Source organism: Corythoichthys intestinalis, chromosome 15, assembly GCF_030265065.1.
Source record: "Corythoichthys intestinalis isolate RoL2023-P3 chromosome 15, ASM3026506v1, whole genome shotgun sequence".
Lineage (NCBI taxonomy): Eukaryota > Metazoa > Chordata > Actinopteri > Syngnathiformes > Syngnathidae > Corythoichthys > Corythoichthys intestinalis.
This window is the reverse complement of record NC_080409.1, coordinates 48,680,816-48,698,848: the sequence shown is the minus strand read 5'-3', so window position 1 is coordinate 48,698,848 and position 18,033 is coordinate 48,680,816. Positions and strand designations below refer to the sequence as shown.

Sequence of the window (18,033 nt, the reverse complement as noted above, 5' to 3'; positions counted from 1 at the left end):
TTGTGAGTTTGTAAGGTTGTGAGTTCTGATTAAACAAACTCGATGCCAATCAAAACGTTTGTTCTTTTTCCCCAAATTAGAATCGATAAGAGAATCGATAAAGAATCGAATCGTTAAGCAATATCGATAATGGAATCTGAATCGTAAAAATCCTATCAATTCCCATCCCTAGTCATGCCTAATACTGCTCGTTAGTACAAAAAGTCATATTATGACGTTAACGAAACACTGTTTACAGACTATAGGGATTTACTATTCAACGTCATGTTCAAGTTGAGCTTAGACTTGTCCATTTCATGCTTTGTAAGTCAAAAACCAACTGGAGAGATGTTATCTGAACAGGCCTTTGTTTCTCAAACACATCTCATTGTTGCCTTTTGTTTTCCACTAAGACCATCCCTCCTCCCCTCCGCTGCCACCCGCCTTCTGCCGACAACAACGTGCTGTGTCAGGGAGAGCCCGGCAGAGGCGACACTCGCGCATTGATTGAACTTGTCATTTAGGTTGCTTAGCACGTTGCGCATCTGGCCAGAGGTGGATTAGCACAAGGAAGCCGGCAAAGTTTCGCTACGACGAGCGAGCTCACTGTCGCGCTGATGGTGTGGTAGTGACTTGGGCTGCATGCACAATCAGTTCCCTGCTGCAGGCTGCTGCCGGCTCTATTTTTAGCCAACCGGCTCCCATGGGTTGGCGGCGAGGGAGGGGAGGTGGGCCCCCGTCTCGTCGCGGAGAGTTGAAAGTCAGACACAATGGTGAGGGGCTGCAGAGGAGTTATGTGTCTGTTCCTCACCTATGCAGCCTTGTGCTGCAGAAGGCACGTTGTCAACGTTTGTCCTCTTCCCAAACATCCATAAAGCCTCTGCAGCACCATCACTATGGTGAAGAGACTTTTTAAGTAAGAGGCGGTCGGTCTCCAAGCTTTTTATTCATTCTCCACCTGCCTCCTCCTACACAGTTTCTTTTGTTGGAGGCGAGATCTGCATGATGTGCTCAGGTCCAAGCAATGTACCTCCAGGGTCCCTAACCCAGCGCAATAACAAATCGGTGCAACGTTATTGACAACGCCTTTCCTTTGAAGAAAGACTGACATGAAAGCAGTCGACACATTTGTTTTGGAGGCATACAACAGCAAACAGATGCTTGAGCAAATTACTACTTGCTTTTTTAAGCGGAGCGCGGATGAAAGAGAAGATAAACATCCGACACATGCTGATTGAAAGCTCACTTGCAGAGCACGATGCTGGCCTTCAGCAGTTTGAAAACGCCCATTGTTGGCACACACTTAGGCAAATTATGCTTTGTGTAACAACTTAGTTGCAGTTTGGGTTGTATTTCACGCCTTTTTTTTCTCCTCTACAGACAACGGCATCATGTCCAAGGACACGTTGCCGACCCAGAGCACAACTTTAGAAGCTCTGCTACGTGGCGAAGGTCTAGACAAGAGGAATTCCAGGAACGATGAGGAGAGTTTGCTGGAGATCCAGGTGCCTTCAGTCACAATAATTTGATGTGTTCTGGTGTAAGAGCTCTACACGGGTTTTCACATATACAACCCCTAGCAAAAAGTATTGAATCACCAGTCTCGGACGAGCACTCACTCAGACATTTTATCATGTAGAACAAACTCTGATAAAAAGCTTGAAAAAATAATGAATTAGGTCTAGAGTGCAACTCCTTGGCATTCAGAAACACCAAAAGAAATGAATTAAAAACTAGGGCTGTCAAAATTATCGCGTTAACAGGCGTTAATTAATTTTTTAAATTAATCACGTTAAAATATTTGACGCAATTAACGCATGTACTGAATGACCCGCTCACGTATTGCCTCAAGCAGATTAGAATGACGCCGTTTATGGACATTAAGAGTGAAGAGAATGCCACCGGCCGCTTGGGGGCAGCGCCGCTATTTGTGCTCCATGCATATTTCTCTAAGTTTTCTTTCTTTTAGTGGCAATTATGTGTCTCTTGTTGTATTTTGGGTAAGATATGTACAGAAATATATATGTTATAAAGGCAAGTGGACACAGGCGTTCTTTGGACCGCGCCATTTATTAGCATAAGCTTCGGCAACTCCTTCACAACAAACATAAGTATCATTTAGTGAAAGCACAACAAAAATAATATTCCTATCCCTCCAAAAAAAAAAAAAAAAAAAGTTCACAAAAAGAAAAGCACTGCAGTCTGTAGTAATGAGGCCCTATTCTCACACAGTTAAACAACAATGCAAAGTGAACTGGCATTCCCAATCAAAATAGCTATGCAAAATACACATAAAACTTACTCAGACCTTGGTCACTGTATTGTTATTATTGTTATTTTTATTCTTATTATATTAACTCTACTTTTGATTGAAAATTTTACAAATTTTATTAAAACGAAAACATGAAGAGGGGTTTTAATTAGGGCTGTCAAACGATTAAAATTTTTAATCGAGTTAATTACAGTTTAAAAATTAATTAATCGTAATTAATCGCCATTATTCGCAATTCAAACCATCTATAAAATATGCCATATTTTTCTGTAAATTATATATATATATTCTGTAAAATAAATTGTTGGAATGGAAAGATAAGACACAAGATGGATATATACATTCAACATACGGTACATAAGGACTGTAGTGGGCATTTCACTCTACTGTCATTTAAATCTGTCTATGCTGTCCTCACTCCGAAGCGTCTACTTTTTCCAAAGCTAGACAGCTAGTGAACGACGCCATAATAATCAGACTTCTTCCTTTTTCATCTGATTTATTAATAAAATGGCCTCAAACCATTGTCCTCTTTAGACCGTCATAAAACTACAAAAAAAAAAAGTACACAAGCATTCCATTAGCAACAACGTTAGCTTAGCACGCTATACAGGTCCACTAAACATAAACAAAAAGCGTGTCATACAAAAAATAATTTCGCTTACTAACATTATATGTACATTATTTACAACAACCATACTTACGGACAAATCTTGTCCAAGGGTCATATAAGCACAACATTACAGCGTAGGCGTCAGCCCGAGACGTCGTGCAGCCATATTGAACTAGCAAGACAACAATAAACCATGTCGCAAAGCGACCACAAGAGTTCGCTGTTAGACAGCACAAAAAGCCTTGCTGTAAAACTTAACAAAAGGCAGAATACTGTCTGAGCGGGACATGTGCGTTAATTGCGTCAAATATTTTAACGTGATTAATTTAAAAAATTAATTACCGTGCGATAACGCGATAATTTTGACAGCCCTAGTTTTAATATAACTTGTAACTTGTAACTATAACATTTATCTTTTAAGAACTACAAGTCTTTCTATCCGTGGATCACTTTAACAGAAAGAATGCTAATAATGCCATTTGTGGATTTATTGTTATAATAAACAAATACAGTACTTATGTTCAGTATGTTGTATGTATATGTCTTGTCTTATCTTTCCATTCCAACAATAATTTACAGAAGAATATGGCATATTTCAGAGATGGTTTGAATTGCAATTAATTACGATTAATTAATTTCTAAGCTGTGATTAACTCTATTAAAAATTTTAATCGTTTGACAGCCCTATTAAAACATTGTGGTGTTCAGTAAATGTTACTTTTATAGAGCAAGTGCAGGGAAAAACAATAAAGAATCACTCCATTCTGAAGAACAAAATATGGAATTACTCCAATTTGAGTAGAAAATGCAGACACACCCAGTCAATTTCCTTTCCTTAATTGGGCCCCTGCCTCAGATTAGATCTGCTCGTTAGTCAGCAGTTAAAAACAGTGCAGTTATCACACCTTGGAGGGTTGCTGGACCAAGTGGATTCACAAGAATCATGGCTCCAACAAAAGAGATGTCTCTTGAGACCAAGGAAACTTCTTGAAGAAGGTAACGCTACACGTATGGTTGCCAAAGATGTGGGCTGTTCACAGTCAGCTGTATCAAAAATCTGGACCAAGTACAAACAGCATGGCAAGGTTGTTAAAGTTAAGCGTACTGGTAGACATCCAAACGTCATGACAAACAACTAACCATATGTCTTGAAAACAGAAGATGTACAACAAGACGAAGAAGAAATGGGAGGAAGCTGGAGTCAAGGTATGTGACAGAACTGTGCAAAATTGCCGTAAGGAAATGGGATTTTCATACAGGAAAGCTAAAAGGAAACCATAATTGACACTTAAACGAAAAAGAACAAGACTGCAATGCGCTAAGGAGATGCAATCATGGACTGTGAATGACTGGATTAAGGTTATTTTAAGTGATGAGTCAAGAATCTGCATTGACAAGGTGATGATGCTGGAACTTTTGTTTGGTGTCGTTCCAGTGAGATTTACAAAGATAACTGCCTGAGGAAAACATCAAAATTCCCTCAGTCCTTGATGACATGGAGCTGCATGTCAGACAAAAGCACTGGGGAGATGGCTGTGGTTAAATCTTCAATAAATGCACAAGTTTACATTGAAATTTTAGACAGCTTTCTTGTCCCTTCAATTGAAAATATGTTTGTCATTTTCCAAGATGACAATGCATCATGCCACAGAGCTAAAACTGTTAAAGCAGTCATTGGAAAAAGATCATCTAGTCAATGTCATGGCCTGTAAATAGCCCAGATCTCAACCTTATAGAAAACCTGTGGTTGAATTGGAAAAAATGGTCCACAGCAAGGCTCAGACCTGCAAGGAAGATCTAGCAACTGCAATCAAAGAGAGTTGGCACCAAATTGATGAAGAATACTCATCAAGTCCATGCCTCAGAGACTGCAAGCTGTCATAAAAGCCAGAGGTGGTGCTACTAAATACTAGAGATGTGTTTTGATTATTTCTTTGTTTGTTTCTCATGATTCCATATTTTTTTCCCCTGCACTTGCTCTTTAAAAGTAACATTTACTGACCATCACAATGTTTTTTTAATAATTTCTTTTAGTGTTTCTTAATTCTAAAGAGTTGCACTTTCAACTAATTCATTTTTTTTTTCAAGCTTTTTATCTGAGTTTGTTCTACATAATAAAATGTTTGAGTGAGTGCTCGTCCGAGACTGGTGATTCCATACTTTTTGCTTGGGGTTGTTGCTCAATTTGCTTGGGGTTGTAGCTCAATTTGGCTCAGGACTTCCAAACATCATATTTTGCACTCAACATACACATTGTCAGCACTACTTTTGTTGTTTTAATCTCTTGACAGCGTTCTACAAAACAAAAACTAAAAAACAAAAGTGGGCAGTGTTTTAAAATGACAGCTGTAAATTGCGATAGTCACTACTCAAGTGCAATGGGAATACTTAATCCCATTCAAAATTTGAGACAAAATTCAATATTTCAATTTAAACAGAAGCATAAACAGACCTTAAATCTAACTGTCCAAATTATACCCTCATGGCAGAGAGTTCTGGAGGCAGACGCAGCAGAAGATGGTTTCAATGACGATGACGACTACGAGGTGGACACTCCCAAGAGGAGACACCGGGGGAAAGGAAGGGTAAGCAATTATATTACAAAAAGACGCTTTAAATATGTACAGCTCATTAGCATGTATGCCTTTGCTTGTATGCTCAAGGTTAGTTCGGTGGTTTTGTTTGTTTTCAGGGTCGGGGTTCAGGCCGCAGGAAGGCAGATCTAGATGATGACAAGCCATATGTCTGTGACAGTAAGTGGGCATTAGAGCAGGATTAAATTACAAATACTGCTGACTGACATCCTCTTCAGTTTTTAAAATGTGAGTCTTAACTCATTAATGTTTCTACAGTTTGTGCTGTATTCGAGATGAACAGCAGAAAACCTCAGACAAGTTGAAGTACCAAAACTGACCTTAATGAGCATCTTTGTGCAGACTGTATCCAGACTGCATCCTGATTGGATGTTGACTCCATAAATGATAGGAAGAAAGTGTGTGAACTACGGCTGCAATTAATGATTATTATTATTATTTTTTTTAATAATCGATTAATCGGATGAATGTCACTTATTTCAGTTTCAAGTTCAGTTTTCAGACAAAATGGATGACTATTTCCTTCAAAAATAATATTTTATTACAGCTTCCTGACTTCACTGACTTCACAACTAAACAAAAACATTCAAACAAGGAGGAGGCAGACTCTAATGAATCAGTTTTCTTTATCAAACAGCTGTTCAAATTAGAGCTGCAACGAATACTCGAGCAACTCGAGTAACTCGAGTTTAAAAACTGATCCGACCGAGAGACAGCGAGAACCAAAAGTGGTATTTGCCATGTGGCAAAAATGTTTTGCTACATGGCAAAAACATTTTGCTACATGGCAAAAAAAATTGCCACACGGCAAAAACATTTTGCCACATGGCAAATAAAATTGCCATATGGCAAATAAAATTGCCACATGGCAAAAACATTTTGCCACATGGCAAAAACATTTTGCCACATGGCAAAAAACACTTTTGGTTTTCGGCCCTGCTGTAATTTTATTCACCTCGAGGAATCGTTTAATTTTGCCAGCGCTAAGCATCACGTTTTGCCCGGACTACTTTTCATGCGGGACAATGCGCTGACATCGCGTGCGTAGAGGAAGAAGCAATTAAAAAAATGCCTTACTGCAGCTGACAGCCGTTACTAACTGCGCCGACGTTGCTAAAAACTACGCCCGCATGTTGCTACGGTGGTAGCAGGTAGCGTCTGATGCGTGTGATAGATATCACATGTACGTAGAACTAGATGCAAAATGACCGACTCGGCAGCGTTAATAAAACAGCCGCCATCTTAAAGCAGTACACTTCTCAGCGCTCATAAATAAGATTAACGTTACTGTCACTCGCTCACGTAACGTTATCCCTGCGTAGGGCTAGGTTTCTATTCATTATGACCACTGTCGATGTGTGGCTAACTCTTACATACAGGCTTTATTTAATCAGTGAAAAAAGCGCTGTAGAGTGATTAGGGTGTAAAATAAAAACTTCATAATGCTAGCTGTCAATTTTAGCTCAGTAGTCATTGCTGGATAAAACACCAAGTAGCACTGGTGCCTAATGTGCTCCAATACAGCATAGCATTTATTTTGAACACTGCAAAAACTCAAAATCCTATCAGGACTTACAGTTTAGACTAACTTAAAACTTAACTAGAACTTGTAGCTTGACACAAGTGGAAATTCAATTGAAACACGTGGGAAAAATACCTAACTTTTAAGTGATGTGTGTTATCAAGCGTAATGACATTTTTAGGTAAGAAATTTTTAATAAGATCTAAAAGTTTTTGGAGTGGAAGCAGTGAATTAGTCTTTTTTTAAAATTCTAGTTACATCTGAGATGCAATTGTTGGCTGTTTTCAACAATGTACATCGAAAATAAAGACATTGATTGACTGAAAATGGTTCAATATTAGATGAAATGTTTTCTCATCTATATTTATAATTGCTCTTTACCTAATAAAGTTTTTTTCCGATTACTAGATTAATCGATAGAATTTTCAGTCGATTAATCGATTACTAAAATATTTGATAGCTGCAGCCCTAGTTCAAATACAGTGTATCACAAAAGTGAGTACACCCCTCTCATTTCTGCAGATATTTACGTATATCTTTTAATGGGACAACACTGACAGAATGACACTTGGACACAATGAAAAGTAGTCTGTGTGCAGCCTATATCATAGTTTTAAGAATTTATTTTCCCCTCAAAATTATTATTATTATCATTATTATTGCTATTAACTATTAAGAAAAGATCTAAGTCGTCAACGTAGGTTGGTCCGTTAACAGACTATTATTGTTGTGGTACGTATTGGGGCCAAAAAAATGACTATGAGATGCAAGTATCTGTAATCAGCTATGCATTCAACATACATGTACTGAGAGCTGAGAGCTATGACATTAGCCTAGCTAATAAAATATTTCAAACAGATATGTTATGGTTCTTCTTGGCAAAATATTAATGTGAAAAGAAGAAATTCCCATTTCTCATGATATGAAGCAATTTCGCCACGGCACAACATGTTGGGACTGTCCAACTCCGATGTAGCCAGGGGTCGCGTTAACCGAATATTTTCTGTCGTTGACCGGTTTTTTAAAACGGTGACGGAAAAAAACTGAAGTCCATCCGTCATTTCGACAGGTTGAAATTCACACCCCAGACCACAGGATGGCGAGTGTGCATATTAATAAGCTATTGTCTCTCTTGATGCACGACGTCGCTGGCCTTACTCGGAAAAATGTCCGAACTAGCATTCAGGTGGAGCAAACACGGAAACGTTAGGAAGCTTTGGAGAGCATTGTCTCAGGCTACGTTCATTCTATAGGTCTTAATGCACGAATCCAATTTTTTCGTGTTTTTCCGACTCGAGTCAGGCATTAACTTGACGGTCTGAACGGGACAAGTCGCATAGAAGTGGACCATTTCAAATACGATCTGGGTCATTTTTGTATGTGGTTCAAATCCGATCTGGGCCACATTTTTCCAGAGTGTCGCGGCGGTCTGTACCGTCCAGTGTCCCAAATCCGATTTCAGCTGTACGTTATTAGCGCCTAGCTTGCAGTGAGCACGGCTTTTGGGGAAGGGCCAGGCTTGACAACAGTCATAAAAAAATAAAAATGGGTTGAGGATAAGCATGAGAATGATCGGTTTTCTCTCTGCTCTATGTGAGCTATATTTCAACATTTCCTACACGGCCGAGAGTCGGGAGAGGGGTCTGGCTGCAGCCCGACTTGGAAAGTCGGGGCAAACTTCCCGTATGTGTGTGTGACATGCACGGACAGTGCGTGCATGCTATCGATCCATATAAACTGTGAATATAAGCCTAAACGGGGATTATTTATGTTTGTTATTTGTCTCCTCCTTTTGAAAAGCAAAATATGATATCCTTGGAATGACAGATGACTTGTCATTTGTTTTGATGCTTCCGCGCACCGGCGCGTGTCGGACTGCGAATTAGAGCGCATGCGTAATACTTGAATGGTCTCAATGGACAAAAGCAGTCTGAACGGGCACACCAAAAAAACGGATATGACAAAAAAATCGGATTTGTGCATTAAGACCTGTAGTATGAACGTAGCCTAATTGAATGAGCAGGGACAAACAGCTTGGAGTCAGAAGTACGTGCGCTATTCTCAAACCTGAACGCACTCAGAGTCTTGGATGACAAATCAACAGAGTAGAGAGTAGACACAACATGGCTGGTAGTTTCTTCAATTTATTCAGAGTTGAGTAAGTAACGCACCGCTTTTGACCAACACTGCTATTGAATATGTCATTATTATCATTTTAAAAATTTAAGTGACGGGTAAAAATAGATTATGACCGGATTTTTATGACCCTGTCAGTCAAAATGGCAGACAACGAAAAAGTCTAGCGCAACCTCTGGATGTAGCCGACTGTCAGGAAATAAAACACAACCAGTATTCTATTCTAAGGACAGTCGCAAGGAGAAAAAGCTCACATTCAAATCAGTTTCTTTTACGTGCACGGGGATCGATCTCCAACTTTTTTTTTTTTTTTCATCGTGCTCCCCTTTTACTGACAAAGTCACATGATAATACATAGTAATAGAATATGCAGAACGTGAGAACATGGCATGCAGTGATTGGTTAGTTCAGAATAGCAACAGTTTAGGAAGTGCCTTATTTGGTGTTGTTTCTCAAAACTGGATGCTTACTGTGAAACAGAAGTGAAACTTATTACAGCTCAACCTGGAGATTTTCCACAGAAAACATCGTAAAGTACGACCTTGGAAATATAGCTGTAGCTCGGACGAAAGGGAGTCAAAACATGATAAGGCAGTCAACTGGCGTCATTTTGGACGTTCAAAGAAATACAACACACGAACCTGGATGAATGATCTAACAAATGAATATAGTATCACACCAGTAATTTGTTTTATAATCATGAATAAAATATATTCTTTCACACCGACCATCACCACAGCTTCAAAAAATCCTAGGGGAAACCCTGTAAAGGGTTAATTCCGACTTAGCGGAAATTCGGGTTAGATCGCCAGCGTAGAAATGGAACTCCTTCGTAAACCGGGGACTACCTGTACACTCTGCTTATGGCCCTAGTAACAGTGTCATTAGCCCTACCAGTCGAAATGGATTGGACGTTTAATGGCACCTAATGAGTGCCCTACTAAGGGTTAATATTAGCAATTTTTTTTTTTTTTTTTTTTTTTTTTGTGATTTTGATGACCAATTTATGTAGAAATTCAAGTATTTTTAGGATTCACATACTTTTACCTCTCGTTGTATAATGTATTTAGTTTTAATGTTTCTGGTCCTAAACATATTCTATGCAGATTGGTGGCAAACAATGACTCAACACATCCCACAACACAGGATAATCGCTTTGGCTAATCTTTTACGGATATTTGTTAATTGGGCCTTTCCTGAACGTAAAAGGAGTAATCAAGCTCAAAAGTGGCCTAATTAATATTCTATTCATAAATATTTGACCTGCTTTAGTGATTGAATAAAATGACATTAAACTTTGTTTTCAAAAACATTTATACATGACTGCTCTTAATATTACATTTTCCCTTCTTTTCCAGACAGATACAAACAAAGGAATAACTCCAAATCATCAACCTCAGGTAACATGAGTCAATTACTATGATGTCTCTGCAAATTGCAATTTATGTGTGTACAATTATGCGATTAGGGATTTCTTACAGTGTGTGTTTGTGTGTTACAGTCTATGCGAAGCGCTATAGGAGCCGTACTGGACTAAGCTACCACTATACCAATTCCCACTTGGCAGAGGAGGACAGATCCGGGGAGAGGAGTTCTGTGCCATCCAGGTCTCCATCTGTGCAGGCCATGGACAGACACAAACGTAAGTACCATAATTTCCGCTCTACACCTGACTATACGCCGCAGGTGTTCACATCTTAATATGGGACATTTACAGTGAGACGTTACACAGACATATTTGATTGATCGAAAATGACTTTAACAAACAAATTAACATTAACACGCCGAGTTGCATCCTCCTGATTCATACGCCGCAGCTTGTCAGGTGAGCCAGACACCACAGTTTCCACTTGTGTTCTCTGCGGCAGTCTGAAACCATGAAGACACTTAAGTTTAAAAACCACGACAGGTAGTCCCTGGGTTACGAACGCGTTCCGTTCTTGCGCTGGCGACGTAATCGGAATTTCCGCGTAAGTCTGAATTAAACATTTAAATACCCCTATATACCGCCCAAATTTCAAAATAACTATCCAAAAACATGTATAAGTTATTGTACCGCCCTTGCCAAGACTTTGTAGCTAAGTCCTAGCTAGACAGCGAGCTAAGCTCCGAAATGACGATGTCAGACGTCCGTATGTTTTGCCGACTTTATTCAGCTGCTCATGACATCAACACTTGCAGAATGAAACTAAAATTCAGTTTCATCTTCAATAACAGCAATTCAAATTTGTGTTTATAACTAGCTGCTGATATATCAATAACAAACGATTAGCATGTATCAGTTAGCGTCCGCATGTCACCAAAAACAATCACATAAACACGCCCCAAGTACCATATTTTTTGGACTATAAGTCAGTTTTTTTCATAGTTTGGCTATGGGTTCGACTTATACTCTGGAGCGACTTATGTGTGAAATTATTAACACATTGTTATTTCATTTCACATGTTATTTTGGTGTTTTGGAGTGACACAGATGGTTTGGTAAATTGTTAGCATGTTCTTTATGCTATAGTTATCTGAATAACTCTTAAATAGATATGTTACGTTAACATACCGGCCACGTTCGCATTTTGTTGTTCATGCATCAGGTAACATTATCATACTGTACACTTAGTCAGCATGTTGTTCTCTATTTTTATTTTAAATTGCCTTTCAAGATGACATATCTGTTCTATGTGTTGGATTTTATCAAGTAAATTTCCCCCAGAAATGCAACTTATACTACGGTGCGACTTATATGTTTTTTTCCACGTCGTTGAGCATTTTATGGCTGGTGCGACTTATACTCAGGTGCGACTTGTAGTCCGAAAAATACGGTATTTTATAAATATACGGTATAACGCACAATAAACAGTACAAAAGGTTATGTACAGGTGTTGCCTCTGTGGATGCTTCACAACAAGCAACAAATGTGCGCGCAGGCTTTCTTTCCCCTCCCTCTCTGTCGGCTGCTCGACTTCTTCTTCTGTGCGCTTTTCCTCATGTGCGCATGTGCTCTTCTTCGTGTGTGCAAAGACGTACTTCTTCGTGTGTACATGCTCTTTTACTCAAGTGTGGAAGTACTGCTTGCTCTCTGCTTCCTGTGCCAAAATAAAAGCATGCATCAAAAAACAAAAGCCAACATCATTTGAAAAAAAAAAAAAAAAAAAAAACGACTGGAGGCAAAATAGTGGACGAGTCGAGAATCCGGCGTCGTAAAGTCAAAATCACGTAAGTCTGGTACATCGCAACCCGGGGACCACCTATTACGAAAAAAAATAAAATCTACTTTACCTTGAAAAAGTCCTCTTACAGTGAGGAAATAAGTATTTGAACACCCTGCAATTTTGCAAGTTCTCTCACTTAGAAATGATGGGCGGGTTTGAAATTTTAATGCTAGGTTCTTGTCTGCTGTGGGAGACAATCTAAAGAAAGAAAAAACCTGAAATCAATGTGATTTTTTTTTTTTTTTAATAAACAATTTATTTGTATTATACTGCTGCAAATAAGTATTTGAACACCAGAGAAAAATCAATGTTAATATTTGGTACAGTAGCCTTAGTTTACAATTACGTCAAACGTTTCCTGTAACTTTTCACCAGGTTTGCACAGACTACAGCAGGGATTTTGCACTCCTGCTCCACACAGATCTTCTCTAGATCAATCAGGTTTCTGGGCTGTCACTGAAAAACACATTTGAGCTTCCTCCAAAGATGAGTGGAATTAAGACCAAAAAAATTCCATTTTGATCTCATTTGACCACGTGGCTTTCTCCCATGACTCCTCTGGATCATCCAAATGGTCATTGGCAAAGTTAAAACGGGCCTAGACTGCTGGTTTAAGAAGGTGAACCTACCGTGCGATGTAGTGCTGCAACGATCAATCGATTAACTCAAGTAATTCGATTAGAAAAAAGATTGAATTAAATTTTGCTGTTTCAAGTATTCGTTTAAATAAAGTGGCATTGTAACGGTTTGTTTTGAAAGTGTTTGCATTTAGTTTTATTGATTTGTGTGGATACACTGCCCTCAAGTGGCAACAGTGAATACGATAACTCATTTCACATGATTGAATCCAGCTGCGCTCTGTTAAGACCAACATAAGCTAAGTTTTTGTCTGAGCTGTTTTTTTTTTTTTAATGCATTAATAATTTAGTTCATATGTATATTTAAGCGTTTTTGTGGGAATATGCGTTTGAACCATTTGTTAAGAGCATTGTAAAAAAAAAAATTTTTTTTTTTTAAATGTTAGCATTTTATAGCATTTAAGCTAGCGGACTTTTGCGATGTAAGTTAGCCAATTGTTCTTTTGTTGTACTTAGATCCTCATCCATTTATTATTTTTTTTTAATACAATTTGAGGCTCAGCTCAGGTATTTTCATTATTTATGTTCCTTATCTGATTACTCGAACCAACTAGTTAATCGATTAATTGACTACTAAAATAACTGATAGCTGCAGCCCTAGTGCCATGCATGATTTAAAGCCTTGACGTCTTAGTTTATTACCAACAGTAACCTTGGAAATGGTGATCCCAGCTCCTTTCAGGTCATTGACCAGCTCCTCCTGTGTAGTTCTTGGCTGATTCCTCACCATTCCTCGGATCATTGAGACCCTACGAGGTAGATCTTGCATGGAGCCCCAGTCCGAAGGAGATTGACAGTCATGTTTAGTTTCTTCTAATTTCTAATAATTGCTCCAATGGTGGATCTTGGCAATTGCCCCGTAACTCTGTCCAGCCTTGTAGAGGTCTACAATTCTGTATCTTTTGTCTTGTCTTTGCGAGGAGTGGCGTACCGCAAGCAACACGTCACTTCCGCTCATTAATATTCATAGCGTTAGCTACTGTTGCTAAGCTGGGACAAAGCTAGGACAAGCCACCGATTGTCCCTAATAGGAAATGAATGGAAATCGTGTACGAAGGAGATGTTTACAGCGCTAAACCTACCAATTCTCTCCGAAAATGATGTGCCTGGTGCCAAATTGACTGGCATAGATGTGGAAGAACATAAAAATGGTCAGTTAAAGAGATGGCTTTAGTGTCGAAGGCTGAAAAAGACGACAAAAACGAGCCGACCTAAGCATAGCTTTAGCTTTTTTTTATCGACGCGACTGACAATGACATTCTCCGGTTTCAACAAGCTATCCTTTACCATCAGCCCTGTCTTTCTTATATATCCTCTGGTTGTCCTAAGTCTCTTACCGTTCTTGGGGGTAATTTAGTTAGCTTTGTGTAGCGATCGCAAATGCTACTCAGTGACAGCAAACGAACACTTCCCCCTTACTAAAGTTCTTTTTTTATATATATATATATAACAGAAACGGTAACAGTGGCAATCAGATACCATTGTAATTTTTTTCAGATCATTCATTGTCAGACAGAAGCAGTACGGCACAACGTTACGCTAAAAAAAAATAAAGTAAAAATATAAAAATGGCTTACCTCTTTGTCCTCTGAAAGACCATGCCAACCCAACATAATGTTTACTGCATATGAAACGTGAATGGATTTGCCGAGCTGGTGTTAAAGTCCGCGCAAGTTGATTCGGTTTTCACATTTTTTCCTCCCGAGTTTTTGGTTTCCGTGAACGTATGAAGAAAACATCCTTCATGGTCGTAATGCCTAGAGTCGTTTCTACAAGCAATGCGTGATCGGCATGTTCGTTTTTGAAAGATTACCGGCGAAAAGTAGCACTTTTTACGTTGGGTCTATGCGAGGGCGGGTCTATAATGTCCCACTTCGGCTTTACTTCCGCTTTACGATGCGACGTCACGGTCTAAAAATAGCCTGCGTGCGGTACGCCATTGGAGTCTTCCCGATTGTATGGGGTGGACAGGTGTTTATAGGCAGCTAACTGCCTCAAACAGGTCAAAAAGTCAGACACAAAAACTCCACCTCCACTCCACTTATTTGTTGGACTCTTTAAAGGTGACTAACAGGTCTTTGAGGCTCACAATTCTAGCTAAAAGACAGGTTTTCAAATACTTAGTTGCAGCAGTTATTAGCAGCAACAAATAAATTGTTTTTTAAAAAATCACACACTGGGATTTCTGGATTTTTTTGTCATTAGATTGTCTCTCACAGTGGAGAAGCACCTACCATGAAAATTTCAAACCCGCCCATCATTTCTAAGTGGCAGAACTTCTCAAAATCGGAGGGTATTTAAATACTTATGTTCCTCAGTGTAAATATCTCCACAATACTTGATGAACTCAGGGCTAATGGTTATCAGTGCTAGCCCTAGCATAGCTGTTTATTGTTGCACAATGTCTATCTTTCCTCTTTAAATATGTCTAACCACCCATGACAGCCTTAAACTGTCCTTCTGTAATGGCGTCAAGTATCGGATTGGAGCCTTTTTCGGCAAACTAGCCCTTTGAGTGCTTAAAAATCTATATTCACCTTTATTCTGGTGACAGGCCACCAGTCACTATTCTAAAAATCAAAATGTCTGCTGATAGCCTTTTGTTTTTGTAAACACTTTTGTAAAACAAGTGCTTTTCTCAGGTCCAAAGGTTCCGATCGGGAACAGGATTCCCCAAAGACACTGTGAGAAATGTCAGAACGCCAACGAGAAGCTCATGAAATCTGGCTCCCCCTGCACTATCTGCCAATGCAAAAGTGAGTCGCAGTATTTTTGGTTTTCCGTTCATCTTCTGTAATATCACACTGAATATTTTAGAAGTCGATTAATCGATGAACTAGTTTGAATAATCGAGTAATCGGATAAGGAACATGAAAAATTAAAATACCTGAGCTTAGCCTCAAACGGTATGAAAAACTAAATGAGGATCTAAGTACAAATGCCACACTAGCTTTAAGAAAAAAAGCAAGATTGCAGACGAGCAGAACGCAGGTGACGAAAAAACAAACTCCTGGTTTTTTATGATATCTACAAAGAGAGTCTTCGCAAATACAACCAGGAACTGAAAAATGCTAAACAGTCATATTTTTCAGAGATCATTAGTAGAAACACCAACAATACCCGCACACTATTTTCTGTTGTTGACAAACTGACAAACCCACAAGCATCAGTACCTCAGGAATTTGTATCTGAGGTCTCCTGTAATGATTTCGCAGCGTTCTTTACGCACAAAGTACTAAAGATAAGACAGACTGTGTGCAACTCCCGATTAACAATTGTTACTCTAAATGCCTCCCAAAATGTCCCCCACGTCAATCTTAGACAGTTTAGCCTCTTGGACTATGCTTGCCTGGCTCTGCCAAACTATTCTCCCTGTATTTTTCAAACACTGAGAGAAATAGTCTGGGAACCATCCCATTAACGGCCTTTTCGAGCAGGTACAAAATCAATCGACAAATCAGATTCGTTTATTTGCGTGACGTGTTCTTCACGAACAACGTCACTCTTGCGCGTCGAAAGTCGTCTCCACAACACAGATGGTCAACGGGATAACCGAGAACATGTTCCAATCCGCGGTAAATTCTGTTTCAAATTACCAAAAACACATCGACACGAGTCATTGACAATAGTCTGTCTCGCGCTAGCCATGTTGAATAAACTCCGCTCTCTTCGTATGTTTACTTCCGCGCGCAAGTCCCTCGTGCTTCCGTCGTCAGTTAATAACGTCACGTCTGCCCGTCGCTGATTGGTCCACTCCGCTGTCTGTTTGCTGTGGCTTGCTCCGCCCTGGAAATTGTATCCGTGGGAATGGTGGCCAGACTCAATAGCTGGAATAGCGTTGAGTCTGGTGTACCAGGCAAGGACTATGCCACTTTAAGAGAAATTGTGTCAAAATTAAAGCCCACAACATGCTGCCTTGACATCCTTCCTTCAAACTTTTTCAAAACTGTTTTTCATTGCATAGCCCCAGACATACTTCAGAGTATAAATACTTCTCTCCAAACAGGAGAGTTTCCACAGACTTTAAAAACTGCAGTAATCAAACCTCTTCTTAAAAAAAACAGAATCTGGATGCCTCAACTATTAGTAATTATAGTTATAATTATAGAACAATTGGCTAACTTACATAGCAAAAGTCCGCTAGCTTAAATGCGATCTTTTTTTTTTTTTTTTTAACAATGCTCTTAACTAGATCCGATCGATCGGGTCCGATCACGTCATTTTCAAAGTATCGGAATCGGCAAAAAAATATCGGCCATGCCTTTTTTTAATATACATATATTTTTTAATTAAATCGTTTTCTAATTGTATTTAAAGTTACAGACATAATATGTTACACTAATCCAGAGTCTTTAGTTTAGGCTTAAGGTAGGGTTATAAAATTTATCCCGATAACGGCGGTAATTAATATTTTTTTTTAAATGTATCATGTTAAAATATTTAACGCAATTAATGCATGCACTGCACGACCCTCTCACGCATTGTCGCGCTCAATCTGTAATGGTGCAGTTTTACCTATATAGAGAGATAAAAGGCAGCGTAAAATGAGTAGAGTGAATTTTGGCTGTCTTTGGAGCCTTTTTTTAATTGGCTAAAGCCTTACAATCCCCCTCCCTACGATTAGAAATATCATGGGAAGGAATGTGGGGAAGCAAGGTAGATATTGATCTTTTTCTTAACACCTTATGTTATTTCCCAACGCAAAGAAGATATATCAATTGGTAGCACTACGCACAGTCATGGTTCCACTTCCCGTCATGCATTTGGGCATGGCTACAGTATCATTTACTGAAAGCTCAACAAATACACTAGATGGCAATATTTAGTCACAATATACAAAGTCACAAGTCTTTCTATCCGTGGATCCCTCTCACAGAAAGAATGTTAATAATGTAAATGCCATCTTGAGGATTTATTGTCATAATAAACACACAAACAGTACTTATGTACTTTATGTTCAATGTATATATTCGTCCAAGTTTTATTCATTTTTTTCTTAATGCATTGCTAAAATGTCGGGGAAATCGGGAAAAATTATCGGGAATGATTGGAATTGAATCTGGAGCAAAAAAA

At 39.0% G+C, this 18,033-nt stretch overlaps 1 protein-coding gene across 4 annotated transcripts in view; it reads left to right on the top strand.

Moving 5' to 3' along the window:
• The window catches only part of LOC130930722 (zinc finger protein DPF3-like), a 64,481-nt gene that overhangs the window by 33,830 nt on the left and 12,618 nt on the right, over positions 1 to 18,033 (top strand). For all 4 annotated transcript variants that reach the window (XM_057858773.1, XM_057858772.1, XM_057858774.1 and 1 more), the window contains exons 4-9: positions 1,360 to 1,484; positions 5,354 to 5,449; positions 5,557 to 5,617; positions 10,475 to 10,516; positions 10,618 to 10,758; positions 15,603 to 15,716. In XM_057858773.1, the coding sequence (XP_057714756.1) occupies positions 1,360 to 1,484; positions 5,354 to 5,449; positions 5,557 to 5,617; positions 10,475 to 10,516; positions 10,618 to 10,758; positions 15,603 to 15,716 (579 nt within the window). The remainder of the gene's footprint in view (positions 1 to 1,359; positions 1,485 to 5,353; positions 5,450 to 5,556; positions 5,618 to 10,474; positions 10,517 to 10,617; positions 10,759 to 15,602; positions 15,717 to 18,033) is intronic.